We start from the raw sequence: 14485 nt of genomic DNA, 5'->3' as shown, positions 1-14485 counted from the left end.
TAGTACTCATGGGAACAGCTTTAAGACTTCTGGAGAAGTCAGATGGGTAACTGACACTAGGAATTGGTAAACTAAGTATTCCTTTCAATATTAAAACTGTCATTTAGCAATAGTACTACTTACATGAAGTAATTAATCCATTCTCTACTACTGTGTGCCACTTCGTAGCCTTACAAGAGGCTCACGCACTTCATTAAACACCCCTGAGACCAAGGCCAAGGTCAGTGGAGGATGTAGTAAGTCCTGTAGAGAATACATACTCTGTGTATTTGAAAGCAGCTTTAAACTAGAACAGATTAATCTCCATTATTGTATGTATTTTTTTTAAACCACAACAGAACCCATTTCAGTTTTATCAACATAAGTTTTGTTAACCACAGCATCATATATGCTGATTTAATTGGTATTTAAAGGAAATGTGAAACTGGGCAAATTTGTATTTTCTCCAGTACATTGGATCTACTCCTTTATTGCCATGCAGATATACATTATTACATAGTGTTGTAAGACAAGAATGACATTTATAGACAAATATCTAAGCTGCTTAAGAAACCAGGCTTAGTTGCTAGAAACAGGTACTCAACATATACCTCGAGTTCCACATATCAGATACTCAGGCACTGTCAAGTCCTCTGTCACTTGGTTAGGTACACTTCTAATCTGACCCGCTCTGCTGAAGACCTGTCCCTATCCTCTCATCTGAAAATGATCATGCCTTGAACTCTGTGGTTACAACCAAATGCTGGGACAAAAACACAAGTGAAACACAGCAAAACAGCAAAAGCAGTGGCCTCTCCTACAATGAAGTCATTCTCCCTCCCCCCAACTCTGCTTTAAATGGGACTCAAGTTTTTGCTCATTAAAGGCTAAATCTCAAACTAGACCTCCATAGACATAAGCAGTATCATAACAGGGCCTCCATTTGTTACAAACAACATTCGAGTTCACTTTTTGCCCATGTCAAGTCTAATTAATCTTAAAAAACCCACAACAAATAGCCGTAGAAGTTACTGCAACTCCAACTTCAAGAGTGAAGTCTCTTTGCTGATAGAATCATAGAATTGTTTAGGTTGGAAAAGACCTTTAAGATCATCAAGTCTAACCGTTAACCTAGCACTGCCAAGTCCACCACTAAACCATGTTCCTAAGCTGCACAATAGTGATAGTTTATTCCTATAACCTAGGATCACCAACAGAACAGGACTTGGGTCCTTACAGGGTTCTGAAACATTGCTCCTGCAGGGACTTTGCCTTCAACCATTGGTAAGTAGAACGTGATACTGGCCATCAAATACGAACCCCGAGGGGCCCGCTGAGTCCCATCACTTAACTGGAAGACCAGTGTTCCTCCTCACAAGCGCTGTGTGCTAATGCCACCCCTTACTAGCGCAACTAGCAAATGTGGGCTTTGTGCATCTGTAATTAGGAACTCTTGGCTACCCAAGGAAGAAGTGGGAAGAGATGCTTTCCAAAGCCAACAGCCACTGCAGAGCAAGTAAAGGGCTAACAGTTTGGATACAGTTCAGGATAGATTTATGCATATTTACCTCTGTTGCCACAGACATCTGAGCAGGTTTAAGCTGCTACTCTGTAGCAATAGGCCTATACTTCCCCCTACACCAAGGCCAGTCAATTCCAAAAAGTCCCCTTACTCCAGTCTATTCAAGTCTTGCAGGTTACACAAAGAACAGCCAGGATACCCTCAAAACTGAAAACATCCGAGTTGCCCTACCCTGAGAAGTTATTTTGACTTTTCCACTGCAAAGACCAGAATGTTTCTGTAGGAATTTTTGGTTTGCTGAATCTAGCAATTACTGACCAACATAGTAGTTTCCAGTGTACATTTGAAGTTGAGGAGAAGCACCGAAAAAGTCTTTGGAGACTACCAACAACACAACATCAAGTCCTGGAAACATGATTGTGCATAAGGCACAGTTTTTAAGTGGCAACAAAAAACAGCTGAAGTAATTCTGTTCCTAGTGGGACTACTGTATTTTAATTGGTAAAGTCATATATTTGTTTTCATGGATTAAAGCAATTCAGAATTCAGGAATTAGCCAAGTTTACACAAGAACAGTGTCAGCAGGGTATGATATAGTATAGAAGCTATATGTAATTGTTGTGGTTTAACCCCAGCCAGCAACTAGGCCCCACACAGCTGCTCGCTCACTCCCTGCACAGTGGGATAGGAGAGAAGTGGAAGGGTAAAAGGGAGAAAACTCATGAGTTGAGATAAAGACAGTTTAACAGGTTAAAGCAAAAGCCACGCACACAAGCAAAGCAAGGAATTCATTCACTACTTCCCATCAGCAGGCAGGTGTTCAGCCACCTCCAGGAAAGCAGGGCTCCATCACACATAACAGTTACTTGGGAAGAGAAACGCCATCACTCCAAACGTCCCCCCCTTCCTTCTTTTTCCCCCAGCTTTATATGCTGAGCATGATGTCATATGGTGTGGAATAGCCCGTTGGTCAGTTGGGGTCAGCTGTCATGGGTGCGCCCCTTCCCATCTTCTTGTGCACCCCCAGCCCACTCGCGGGTGGGGTGGTATAAGAAGCAGAAAAGGCCTTAACCCTGTGTAAGCACTGCTCAGCAATAACTAAAGCATCCCTGTGCTATCAACACTGTTTCCAGCACAAATCCAAAACATAGCCCCATACTAGCTACTGTGAAGAAAATTAACTCTATCCCAGCCAAAACCAGCACAGTAATAAAATCATGCTTTGTAATACATCAATTTCCACAGTACCTAAATTTTTAATTCAAATTATGGTAGGAAAGATATCAGAAATTTCCTGACAGGAGTACTGTGTCACTCTAACTTGCTTCCATAAAAACTGTACTATCAAGAATAAACAAAAATTATAGAACTATATATGATACAGGAGTCTAATGCAATGATGGATTCCTGTGACTAATTAGTTTTTTTCCCTAAATGATCGCATCCTATCACTAGTTCCTTCAAAAACACGATGGATGTTTAGATAACAATTTTTAAGTGCCAATACCAAGACAGCAGAAATAATTATGCAAAATCCATATTTCACTGGCCTTACCAGAACATACTGTAGAATTATTAATTCAGTCTATGTAGACAGCTAGTACCTCTGTGCTCAGAAAGCAAGGATGGGTGGTTTTGTAACTTTATATCCTTTCTGGAACAAATCTCACCAAATCTGAAATCCCCCATTTAATTTAAGTATATCTGTACTATAAGTACGACTGTTTTCAATTACTATTATGAAGACTTTTGCACGTTTCCCTTTCTTTAGATATGTACCGAATAAAGTTGGGGACGCAGTACAGGAAAACAAATTCTTTCAAGACTGAAACAGACAAATCAAATTCTTCTCAAATACTGAAAGAAAAAACAAATACTCAAACTTAAAAATATGCACTTGCTTTTGAGTACCATGAAATGGCCTTTAAGATTATGTTTCATTAAAGTACTCCTCCAATATGCCTCAAGAACACTGCTTTCACTTAGTAAATGAAGTATTTTCCAGTTCATATACTGAAACATCTGCAATAAGATAGTCCAAAACCTGAGTGATCAAAAGGTATTCAGTACATGCCAGAAGAACCACAACAGCTCAAAGCCCAACAGCTAACGGAATGCTAATGCTGTACGTACACGTTTACAATGCCTAGGTAAACTTTTATCTTTGGAATCTTCCTACTAACCCCCCAGACCAGTAGTATTTTCATACCAAATAATCTATCAGAGTATACAGGGGTCACAACCCAAAGGACTTTAAATGTATTGGCAGCATTTTTTAAAAGAAATTCAAATACACTTTGTATCAGCGTACTTCTTTACAAAGTTGGGAATAACACAGGGTTAAGAGGTACTGCAAAAGCAAATTTGGAAGCACTTAGGCATTTGTACGGGCTTGTATCCTTCAAGGCAGGAAAAAAAACAGAACAAGATGAGACAAATTCTTGACTACTGCTTGGCACTGCAAATATATTACTGACAAGAGATCCCAACTTCCATCTTTCTGTATTTCTGCTATTAGCAATATACAACTCAAAGCACAGGAAAAGACATAAATCACTGCAAAAGATAACAATGTGCACTGGTAAACTGCCTAGAATTTAAAGCCTCACAAATGTTGTGGAATGCCAGATTGAAAACAGAAGACTGTCCTAGGTGTAGGATCAAACATCTGGCAGCATATTATTTCATAAGACACAAGCATGAAAGATTTAAAATCCTGAGTGTTAAGAACATATAAAGGATATCGGGCCGCATTGTTCAGACTTGAATATGACTTCAACACTTAAATTAGACAAGGCTGACCAAGAACTGGTTACAGACTCAGGCTCAGCTGACAAATGTGATTCAGTAAGTGGTTCTGAGCTGGCAAGGAAAAAACCCCTCACACTTCCTGTACAGGGACAAGTGCAGCTAGTCACTCACAACTGCTAGTCCTGTTCGAAGGATGCCAACAAAAACCTCTCATTTAGACTTTAGATTGCTGAACAGAGCATCAAAATAGCTTCTAGAAGCACATGTTTTTGCGTAAACCATTTATGTTCCTTTTTTTGATGAAGTAGGCTAAAGAAGAGAGATCTATCATCATCCCACTCCAAGAGTATAAAGCCATCGCCTTTCGCATTGTTCCCCGACAGCCAGAAGTGAGTTTTACCAGAGACACTTCTGGCAGCTGAAGAATCACCCAGATGACAGGAGAGCAGAGCACCGGACCTGTTTTATAGTCCTTTTTACACTTCCAGAATGGTATTGATCACGAAGAATGCTCAAGATCTGCTAACATCTGGCTTTAAAGTTCAAATTTAGCTGTTGAATTTAGTAAGTTACATTAGTAGGTAATTCTTTGTACTTAAAAGCACCTCTTAAGTGTGCTTCCCAATAAGCATCACTTCTGATAACTGACTCATGCTCCAATTACCAATACTGCTTTCCTTGTCAGCTCTCCCAGTGGCTTTGTTTAAAAAAGCGCTTTCAGTTTCAACTAAAAAAATTTCAATTCAGAAATTTTTTTTAGAAATACACTTTACAGTTTATGAACCCAATCCACCAATGGTTTTAATGCCAGTTAAATGTCACTGTGTCTTTGGAAAAAGATCTTTGACCACACCCCCCTTTTCTAGACTATTTACATTAAATAATCTTGAGCTTAGATGTACTTGCCAAACTCCAAAGCCATTTACACATTTGTATGAAGCACATTTAATAAAACAGGCAGAAAACACCTGTAAGGTTCAGCATGTGGAAATGCTTTAGACTAAGAAACCTTTTCCTACCACAGCAAAGACTTAGTCAAGCAGAGAGAACCGATCCCATGCACTGCCAGGACATGACTGCACACCTGGTCTGCCCAAGGGGTATTCGCATTTTTCAAAGCGGTGAGGGTAGGAGAAGGGGAGGAAATCACTAGGTGGAAGATAGGAAAGCTAGAAGATGAGTATGAATCAGGAGATGAGCGATAGCCGTACTTCCTGGGCAGGACAGTGATCGGCATCTCAGGAACGTGGGGGAACGGAGCAGGAGATGGGAAAGACTGAACTGAGCCCTGGAAGCTCTGACTACAGCTCCTCACACCCAAGCTCCCTCAGGAGTGCAACAGCAGGCTAAGATTGCACAAGAGTCCTAACAATTAGGTGAGATGAACGTCAAACAACTTGTCAGAGACAGCTCTCAGTTCTGATCTTAAGATAGGAAGAAAATTCTTGTTTACTTTCTGCCATGTTTCTCTGGTATTTGTAAATATTTTCACACCCATGTAGTAGAAATAATAAAAGCCAAACAACATACACCACCTAACAGAGTCCTTTGGCTACAGCGGTTTCAAAAATTAGCAAGCAGCCCATACACCTGTAATACTTCTCCACACACAAGCAGCAAAAAAAAGACACTTCCCACAGGGAGTGATAGGAATGCTGGTCATTTGCTAGTGACCAGCATCGACCAGAAAAGCTCCTTGGCAGACAATAGGATAGTGAGGAAATGAATGACCTCCAACAGATGAGAAAATGTGTAAGAGAACCTTTATATGATTTTCCCCCAAAAGGTTTAGCCTTTTACACTGATGCAAATCTTTGTTGCTCATATTCAAGGTGAGACTTCAGATAGTACAAAGTGGGTTCATTTAAAGAGTTAACAATAGTGCAAGCCAATCCTTTCTTGCCAAAGCCTATGCCTGGTGATTTCTGTGTTTGGAGAGGGACTGAACTATTTTCCAAATCCTTATTTTTTGTAAGACAAACACATACACACACGCTCTTCCCAGTCTTAAGAACTGCTTCTTTGATTTTACTCCTCCTAGTCTTACACTGTTAACTCCCAGAACAAAACCTGTTTTAATTAGGTGCAAAATCCCTTTCCAACATAGCTCTTAATGCTTTCCAGTAGCCATACACCATCTAGATGTAGAATCCACTTTTCTAAAAAAAAAAAAAAAAAAGCAGACTGAAGTACTGCATTACAATAGTGTTTTAGGAAACTGAAAAGGAAAGCAGATCAATTTGTCATGTATAAGCCATGCATTATGGCAACAACCAGAACGAGAGGGTAAGCAAAAACCTGACAACTTACAGGCCAACACAGTAAGCCAGATCCCAGGCTAGTCTGTATCAGAAGTACAACGATCTGTGTCAGAACTCTTCATGTAACTACAGCAGGCTCACTCCTAGGGTTACCCAGGGTCCTGGGCAAAGTAAGTGTAAGAGCTAGGAGCTTAGGAGGAAAGATTACCTCTTACCTTTTTGCTCCCTTCCTCATCAGATGCAGCATCTAAAGCTAATTAGGTTTTATTGATATAAAGGGTTCTTCGGTAGCTCTGAAGATGTTTATGTGTTCTCTATCTATACATTAGCAATACATGCATACTATATTAGAAGGCAAATCTACACATGCAGGTATTTCTGATTCCTTATGAAATTGGGAATAAAAAAGTACAAAAACCTTTATTCTTTGATATAACTTGGATAGAGAAGTGCATGACCATTTAGATCAATGTCACTTTCACACTAACTCCTAAAACTGGGAAGAGATTAAACTGGTATTTATGAAGGAAAAATATTTATAATTATTAGAGAAGTCTTCTCAGCTCCTATTGTAAAGAGATGTGCAGCTTCTTAAGTGTTTCAAGCAAGGAAACATACTTTCCATGTTAAGATGAGAATATTACTAAGATTTTACTGAGAACGCAGTAAAAGCTTGACCACATTTCACTGGCTAGCTATCACAAAGGCTCTAAAAAGTTTAACTTCCCCCATTCCACATATGCAGCAATGTTTTAAGATGAGGCAGTAAGACTGGGGAAAGTTATCCCTTCAAGCTAAGAAAAAGTGGCTGCAAATAGTTTAGTTAAACTACTAATAGCATTGTCACCCCATTTCCTTCACAAAAAACTAGTTATGTATAGAGGGGGTAAAAAGCAATTCTGGAAGGCAAAAGAAATTATGAGAAAAATGCTTAAGATGTACATACATACACAATCACATGTTCAGTTTTCAGCTGCAAAAGCTGCATTTGGGCAACATGCTGCATACATTAGTGTTTTCTGAAAAAGTGCTCTAACACACACAACATATCCATAAACCATTCTAGAGGTCTACACTAGAAGGAAACAGAGACAAGCATGCACACATTGTAAACCTAAACAAAACACATCAAGTACAAATCACTAGCTTTGCTATCAAACATGCTACTGTGTTTTATTATATTTTATATATCAGCCAGACAGAAACACCATATAGCTGAAGATTTTTCCATTAATACACCTCTAGACATAATGCAAAGCACATGCTGTTACCCTCTCTACTATTCCACATTTGGCAGGGAGCAAGGTTTGAGCTTATGCTACTGTCTGCAGCACCAGACAGAAAAGCACCGTTCAAATACAGAAGCATCAGTGTCTTCCTTGTGACTTTCTTGCAGGAAAAAGAGTTAAGATAGTGTAAGGTCCCAGTTCACATCACACATTAGCTACTTTAGGACCAAATCCTAAAGGCTTACAAGTCCTTTCAGGCTAATTGAGTCCTTTTCATTTCTGCAGACTTTCATAGGCATTGCATGCAATCAAGACATCCCCAGCATGTATATCTGATAGCAAGCCATGTTGAACTGCTATAAAAAGGTTCCTTTTTAAGAATCAACTTTCCACCTTTGTTGAAGAGATAGATGGAAACAGGAAGACACCAAATATGCCCAGATAAAATGCACATACTGACTGCAGTGGTACAGAAAAATGCTTAGCATTGAAATGATGATTAAAGATAACATATGAACACTTTTTTCCTTAACATGAATTAGACAACCCCGGCTTGCTTGATAATTTGTTGAGTTACTCCAGATACTGCTGAACCTGCTTTCTCTTGGACCCTTCCCATCTCACTCTCCCCAACAAAGTGGTATAAAACTTCAGTAGAAGTAATCTAGAACAGAAATTATGCAAAAGCAGGCAAAGGTGATCACTGATGGGTTGTTGTTGGGGTGTTTATTTGGTTTTGTGCTTCGTTTTTTAATAAATATGGTAGTAGTTAGTATTATGTTTCCTGATTAATGTTCAATGTTTTATCCTTAAGAGAGTCAAAGCCAGCTGGCAGTACTCAGGGGAACAATCTTTGCCTGAAGACTACAGAGCTACTTTAAATAAAAGGTTCAAGATCACATTGTCACATTAATGTCACAAGATTATTTCTGTAACATGATACAGATTCTCTATCCAACTCCAGATAAGATCCTCCAATGCATCTCTATCAACTACCTAATGACATTATGAAGGTCCAAACTCAACAGTATAAAAGCAAAAGTTGCATAAAGGTTCACCTGACCTTATGTTTCCCTTCAAGCAAGTTTCAGCTTAGGTTTGCTGAGAGGTTTCCTGAACATTAAGGATCCAATCGTTCACTGGAGTGGGACTACTTTACACTTAAAAAATGCACATTTTTGAAGACTTGCAAGCTGCAGCTAAGCTGTTAGAGGCTCTAGCTTATTTTTAATTTTAAAAAATGAAATGCAAAGTTAACAAAATGGATGCATTTCAAGACGAAAATTTCAACAGTTGCCACGTTTCTTAAAACTGTCAGCTTTAATGCAGTTTTGCCCCACACTCGCTCATTCCCACCTTATACTGCAGCATACAGCCATAAAACCGCTCACTCATGCCATGTCTGCAGATCTCCTCCTGAAACCACACTGTTAACCAGATATAGATATTGATCTGGATTAAAAATAAACCAGCAAAAAAAGTGCATACACATTGCTAAGTTGCACAGAGCTGCACAATCTTGCCAGCAGACCTGAGCAGGCCAACGCACCATGGCACTGAGGCTAGAGAAGAAGGCACATTTACACCAGCATCCCCTTTATAGGCTCTGCTGTATCAGACTGCCCGAGAAGCATGAAACAACAACTGGTGTCAGTGGTAATGCAGCACCCTGCACTGTGGACACTGTTAGAACAGGAAAAGTTCACTCTAAGCCCTACAGAGACGATGTGGCAGAAAAGACTTAATTTAGACAACACAAAGCACTCCTATGACATTCTGGTTTTCCCCCCCTCCACAGAAATCAAAGTTGTCAAAGCAAAAATAAGGGAAATAATGTGATTTTTTTATACAGCACAGAGAATGAGTATAAAGTTTCAGGATACTAGCAGCGTGATTTACATTCGTAAGTCCTGCCAGGCAATCCTTCTACCAGCTTTCTAAGTCACAAAACACTACCTTCCAATGATTATCAAACAATTGCCTGGGCATAATTCTTAGAAAAAGCAGTACTTTTAAAAACAATCTTTTCTGGTTTTGTTGTAATCATTACTTATGGACAATCTTAAAAAATGCAGTTCACGTTAGCTTGAGATCTCACAGTGAAAAGATTAATTCAAGACTACTTCCGTATCAAATTAAGAGCTGGAGAATAACTGCCTGAATAGTTCCCTTAAAAGGATATCTTGTGGAAGAAACTAGTTCTCTTATGTTAATAAAGTAAAACTCATCGAGTATGTTACCAATTAGTTATGTGTATTTACAAGAACTATATTTTGATAAAAACCTTTCATTAAAAAGGAATTCATAGAATCTACAGCACATCACCTAACAGACCCACTGATCTCAAAGTATTATTGTTAACAGGTAGACATCTCTGAAGGACCTGCACCAAGGCCTTCCAGCCCCATTTAACATGTCAGCAGCCTAGGCAACGACACATAATCTCTACCAGGAAATCTCCAAGTCCCACAGATGTCTGTGACCTAGCAAGTACTGAGGAGCAAAGGTTATAGTTAGAGTCGATTTGAACCGCCTGGCTAAACAATCAACTCACAGGGAACACATATACCTATCTTACCAATAACAGGACTGTAAGAGCTGGTGGTATCACCATCCCTGATCGTGACAGAACCTTTAGCTTTCTAACCTCTGCAATGCTCCATGCAGAGCAAAGGCTTGTGCTCAACACAGGTGTAACCAGGCACAACTGTACTTGCCTCAGGGAGTCAAAGCACAGGCACTGGTAATATGAGGGGCATCCTTTAAAAGGTACTGAGTGAAGGGCCCAGGCAAATGCTCCGCATCAGTCAGTAAAGCTCTGAATACACAAGGACTATGCTGGTCAGTCCTTAAAACTTAACCTTAGTTAAGCTTTAGTAGGAACAATGCAAAAGTTTTCCAAGTATCTTAACTCTGAGATCTTTAGTATTCCACTTTAGAACAGTTTCTAACAAATTACTTGGTTAAAGGTTATGGATTTTAGCCTAGTTTATTACCACACTGGATTTTTCACTACTTGCTCTAAATTCTTGTGTAACAGGTAGTCATAATCATTATTTGGATTACTTCAGGATGAAAGCTATTATCAATCATCAGGAGTCAATTACTAACGATAAACCAGGTTCAACTGCTGAACCTCAGTTTCTCCTCAACCTAGCACTGACGCGCTTTACTGACCGCGCACCCCGCACCACGCCAGACATTCACCAAACGCCCCGGCTTCGGGAGCCGCATCTGCTGCTCACGGGGACGCTCTCCTGCCGCCGCCCCCGGGCACCCGCTGGCCGCCGGGCCGGGCCGGGCCGGCCGCCGGGACGCGGGCACGGGTGCCCGAGGAGCGGGGCGGCCTGCGGGCAGCGGCCGCGCCGGAGGCGCCCTGCGAGGCGGCGATGCGTCACCTGTTGTTCGACACCGCCGTCCCGGCGCCCTCCCGCGGGGTTTTTTCCCACTCGAGGACACCAACGTGCAAAGCCTCCTCAGATCCCAAAGGGCGAGCGGCGGCGGGAGACGAGGCTTGTGCCCGGCAGACGGCGCGGGGGGCCGCCGGCCCTGCCCCTGCCCCAGCCCCGCGCGGGGGGGTCCCGGGCCGCCTCGGGACGCGACTGAAGAGCGAAGCCGCCGTGCCCCGCCGGCGGCGGCACCTACCCGGCGTCCAGAGGGCCGGCGGCCCCGGCAAGCGCCTGGCACGGCCCCGCTTCCCGCACGCCGGCGCCGGTTACACAACCGCCCCCTCGCCGCGGCCCCTCCGCCGCGCGGGGCGGGGAGCGCTGCCCGCGGCCCCTTCCCGGCAAAGCACGAGCAAACACGACAGACAGGCGCCGCGGCGGCCGCGCTCTCCCCGCCGAGAGCCGCCGCCGCCGCCGGGCGGCCCCCGCTGCCCCAGCTCCGCCGCGCCCCGCGCCTACCATCGCGGCTCCTGCGCGCTGCGCTGCCCGCGGCTCTGCCCAGACGCGCCGGCGCCCCGGGACGGAGGGGACGGAGGGAGGGAGCGAGCCCGCCCTCCCCGCGCGCGCAGCTCGCCGCCGGGGCGGGGCGGCGGGAGCGGCCCCGAGCGGGCGGGGCGGCCCCGCGAGGGCTGGGGCTCGCGCCGGCGGGGGAAGGAGAAAGGAGCGCGGAGGCGGCGGCGGCGGGGGCTGCCCCGTGCCGGCCGCGCGGGCGATGTGTCCATAAATGGAGAACTCGCCGCGGCGCAGCCAATCGCCGCGCGCCGCCGGGACCGTCATTCCCTGAGGGAATCCCGGCGCGGCGGCGCGCGCGGCCTGCGCCCCCTCGCGCTCCCGCCCGCGTGCGGCGGCCAAGCGCCTCGGGGCTGCCGCCAGGTGCTGAGGCAGCCCCTCCCCCCCCCCCCCGCGCCTCGGGTCTGCGCTCCGCGGGGCGGGCGCCCCACCGCGGCTTGCGCCGCTGCCCGTGGGTGCGAGGTGTTCCAAGCAAAGCAGCATTAGCAATACCCCCGTCGGGCGTGCCGGTGCTTCGCGCTGTCCTAGCTCTTTCCTCCTCCCGCAGCACCAAGATCCTTCTAATCCCTGGAAATACTGGGAGGTACAAAGCATCTTGATACCGAATGGATACTGAAGCAAGCCCTAGGTGTACCCCACAAATGCAAAAAAACCCAGGTGTCTGCCTAGCAGTTGGCATCTGCTCTACCTTGCTCCTATCATTTTGACCAGAATACGATCAACAGAACTTCTAGGGTCTGTGTTTTCTAAGGGATCAAATAAGTAAACCCATCCACAGCTGAGGACTGTAGTCCTGCTAACAAACGCCTCTCCTCAGGCTTGAAGCCCTGATGTTGACTTTAATGGATTTCTAACGACTACTTCTAAGCTAGACTATGAATAAAATGGAAACAACATAATCTAACACTTATAACAACAGCCAGACCCCGAGTCATATGTTAATAGTACTTCCAAACTACCTCGAAAAGCACTCTCAATAGGTATAGTTCCTGGTTTTCATCATTAGATATTACTGGTTCTTAGTTTATCTCTGATTAAAAAGAAGTGCAGTTATAGAATCATAGAATCGTTTAGGTTATGGGACAAAATAGGGAGTAGTTTATACAGAATATATTTATTCAGTTTTTTATTGTTTGTTTTTATAGACAAAAATGAAGACTTGCTTCCAAACTAATTTAGAGATTAGGCATAAGCGGATTCACTTTTGACTTTCCAGAGGAGAGCACTGCTGCGAGGCGGGCGCTGGTTCTGCAGGCAGACCTGTCCGTGCAGAGGAAGGGCAGTGCCGCGCAGCACAGGCACGTGGGTTTGGCCTCACGGATCTGGCTGCAGGATCAGCATGCTGGTTTGCAAACATTAGACGTGGCCGATGAAGTGTTACAAATTCAACCCACCCTGATGCGCTCAATACAGAAATGGGACAAAACTTAAACCATTTATCTGGCCTCCTCTTAGGTCCCACAAACTTTGGGGGTTTGGATGAAACACAACAGCCCCTTGGCATGTTTCATCCTTGGTTTTGAAGAATACCAAAACACTTCCTCAGCTCAGCTGGGTTTACACCGTATGATTACTGATCATGTGAAGCTTGGGATTTCCACAGTGGGTTGCTTGGATGTTAACTGACATCGGTACGAGGGGTAGGAAATATTTTCATTGAGAAAGTAGCTGGGTGGTAAATATGAGCTACAATAGCTATTAAAGCAAAAATATATCTGATAGTGCTAAAAGTGAGCAGAACTTCACAGGAGATGAGTTTCACGCTTTAATTGCCAACAGAAGGTAACAGCAGTTTTATGGAAATAGGACAAAAATAGTTTCCCTAGTATTTCATTTGAACATGGAAATGTCACATAAATTTATGAGACTGTGATAAAAAGCGGTGAAAAAACCCTGTAAGAATCCAGAGAGTGTTTATAGGGCTGACAAAGAAAGAGAATCTATATAGGTTTTGTAGGTTTTTCTATTTGCTTTGGATGCAGGTCTTTTATAATGTCTAGGTTCATTTTCTTAAGACGTATGTATTTGTTTGTATGTGTATTTACATACATACAAGCATCTTTATAACAAGTTATGAAAAAGTAGAGAAACTAGGTTGTGGAAGAGTAAAAAAGTGCATTCACACTGGATAGCTGATTGAGAACCTAGTCCCGAGTTCACTGCATTTTAGATGTGCTACTGGGGTCCACCTACTCTAGATGGACTACAAGATGACTTTCAACAAAAATTTTAGGGGTGAAGGCATCAGCGCTCTGCATCTGCACAAACTTTTGCTAAGCACTGTGTGTACCAAGCACGGTCTAATTCACAATGAACTCTTTTCATGCTTTTAAACGTAGTCATTTAATTCTGCTTATTTTAATGATAAACATCTAATTCCCAAGCTGACTATATTAAGTGAATGATACTTATTCAACATCCATGCTCAGAAGCAGGGGAAGGCATTTCCCTTCGAATGTCAGTGGTGGTGTGCCTGAACGGTCTGCGTGCCTGGGCTCCTCCAGCCAGTAATGTATAATAGTCACCCTTTAGAAAGGCAGAACCCACATTTTCATCTTGAGGAGCTCCAGCAGTGTAAAAAGGAATCTCTGTACTTTTAAATTATGCACAAAACTTAGAAGTGGTGACATTTCTGTCATAACATTCTTATGGACAGGTTACCTTCAAAAGACCTAATTTGAAAAGATTTAAGAAAAATTCCCTGCCTCAAGAACTTCATCAGTTTTTTCAGTGCGTGTATTGTCTGACAGGGTTGTGTTTGGTTAGTAACACCTACCAGCTCATCCA

At 43.2% G+C, this 14485-nt stretch overlaps 1 protein-coding gene across 1 annotated transcript in view; it reads right to left on the bottom strand.

Annotated features, from left to right (window-relative positions):
• Positions 1-11718, bottom strand: part of MYO1E (myosin IE) — a 96044-nt gene extending 84326 nt beyond the window's left edge. The window contains exon 1 of the mRNA XM_082321759.1: positions 11648-11718. Coding sequence (XP_082177885.1) covers positions 11648-11650 — 3 coding nt within the window. The 5' untranslated portion in view covers positions 11651-11718. The remainder of the gene's footprint in view (positions 1-11647) is intronic.
• Between the last annotated feature and the right edge of the window lie 2767 nt (positions 11719-14485).

Source organism: Platalea leucorodia (assembly GCF_965183815.1).
Source record: "Platalea leucorodia genome assembly, chromosome: 9".
NCBI classification, from domain to species: Eukaryota; Metazoa; Chordata; class Aves; order Pelecaniformes; family Threskiornithidae; genus Platalea; species Platalea leucorodia.
Note: the sequence above shows the minus strand (reverse complement) of the source record. Positions and strands in the feature narration are given on the sequence as shown.